Source organism: Echinops telfairi, unplaced genomic scaffold, assembly GCF_000313985.2.
Source record: "Echinops telfairi isolate 266 unplaced genomic scaffold, ASM31398v2 ScPeMD7_7424;HRSCAF=8462, whole genome shotgun sequence".
In the NCBI taxonomy this organism is placed as follows: Eukaryota; Metazoa; Chordata; class Mammalia; order Afrosoricida; family Tenrecidae; genus Echinops; species Echinops telfairi.
In genome coordinates, this window is record NW_022111324.1 from 46,503,160 (window position 1) to 46,504,175 (window position 1,016).

A 1,016-nucleotide genomic window follows, 5' to 3' on the forward strand; every position below is an offset into this window, starting at 1 on the left:
AGTAGCAGAGAGAGAGAGGTGTCTTCTGCCTCCAAGGAGGAAGTACCAGATTTCCCAGGATTCTCAGGAGAAGGCCATGCCCACCCAGAAGTCTCATTGGCTATCTCCAGATTGACAGCCTAGACGCTACTCCTACACTCTTCATCCTTAAATTGACACCAGATTAGGGGACTGCCACAAACCCTAACCTCTCTGGGCTCTTTACCACTTACAAGCCAAGAACCACATCCACAAGCCAGACCTTTCTGTGGTACCCATTCTGCTCATCACTCATCTCCCATTAATTCATCTTTCCCCTCATTAGATGGCCATGCTGCTGAAACTCCAAGAAGCTGCCAACTACATTGAATCTCCAGATCGGGAAACCATCCTGGACCCCAACCTGCAGGCAACGCTCTGAGGGTCCAGCTGGCACTGCCACCCGGGACAGCAGAATGGGCTGGCCTCAGCCACGTTGGCCCCTCCTGTTCCCCCTCCTCTCTCCACGCACTGGCTCTCCAGCCCCAGGAGGAGAGCTGGAGGGAGGAGGAGGTGTCCCAGGAGGAGCAGGTTCTTGGTGCTGCACCTTTGAGAACTTCTTCGTAAGGACTGGTGGGGTGGCGTTTGGGAACATGCGTCCCCTAGATAAAACTGTTGGCTTGCTCTCACGACTTTGGGGAAATGATGATTCTGGGTCTTTCTGCTCGGTTTCCTGCCTCACTTACAAACTCCCAGACGTTCCAGAGAGCCGTGGAAAAGACCTAACAAACCATGCAGCCATTCCTCCGTGATTGTCATAAGCAACTGTGAGAGACAGGCCTGTGTGGAGGGGTCTGAGGGAGGCAAAAAGCTCCTCAGATTCCCTCACAGACCCTTCCCAGTTCCGTCACCACTGCCAATAACTCTTCCCCCAGAGGCCTGGCTGGAGCCCCAACAAAAGAAGCATGTGGTTTAAATAATGTTTAAATCAATCTGTAAAAGGTTTAAAAAAAAAAAAAAAAGTAAAGATGCAGCTGGAGAGAGAGGAACCAGCTGCC

At 51.9% G+C, this 1,016-nt stretch overlaps 1 protein-coding gene across 5 annotated transcripts in view; it reads left to right on the forward strand.

Annotated features, from left to right (window-relative positions):
- Nucleotides 1-1,010, forward strand: part of NAV1 (neuron navigator 1) — a 197,695-nt gene extending 196,685 nt beyond the window's left edge. For all 5 annotated transcript variants that reach the window (XM_004699797.2, XM_045298118.1, XM_045298119.1 and 2 more), the window contains one exon: nucleotides 305-1,010. In XM_004699797.2, coding sequence (XP_004699854.2) covers nucleotides 305-400 — 96 coding nt within the window. In that variant the 3' untranslated portion in view covers nucleotides 401-1,010. The remainder of the gene's footprint in view (nucleotides 1-304) is intronic.
- Nucleotides 1,011-1,016: the final 6 nt, after the last annotated feature.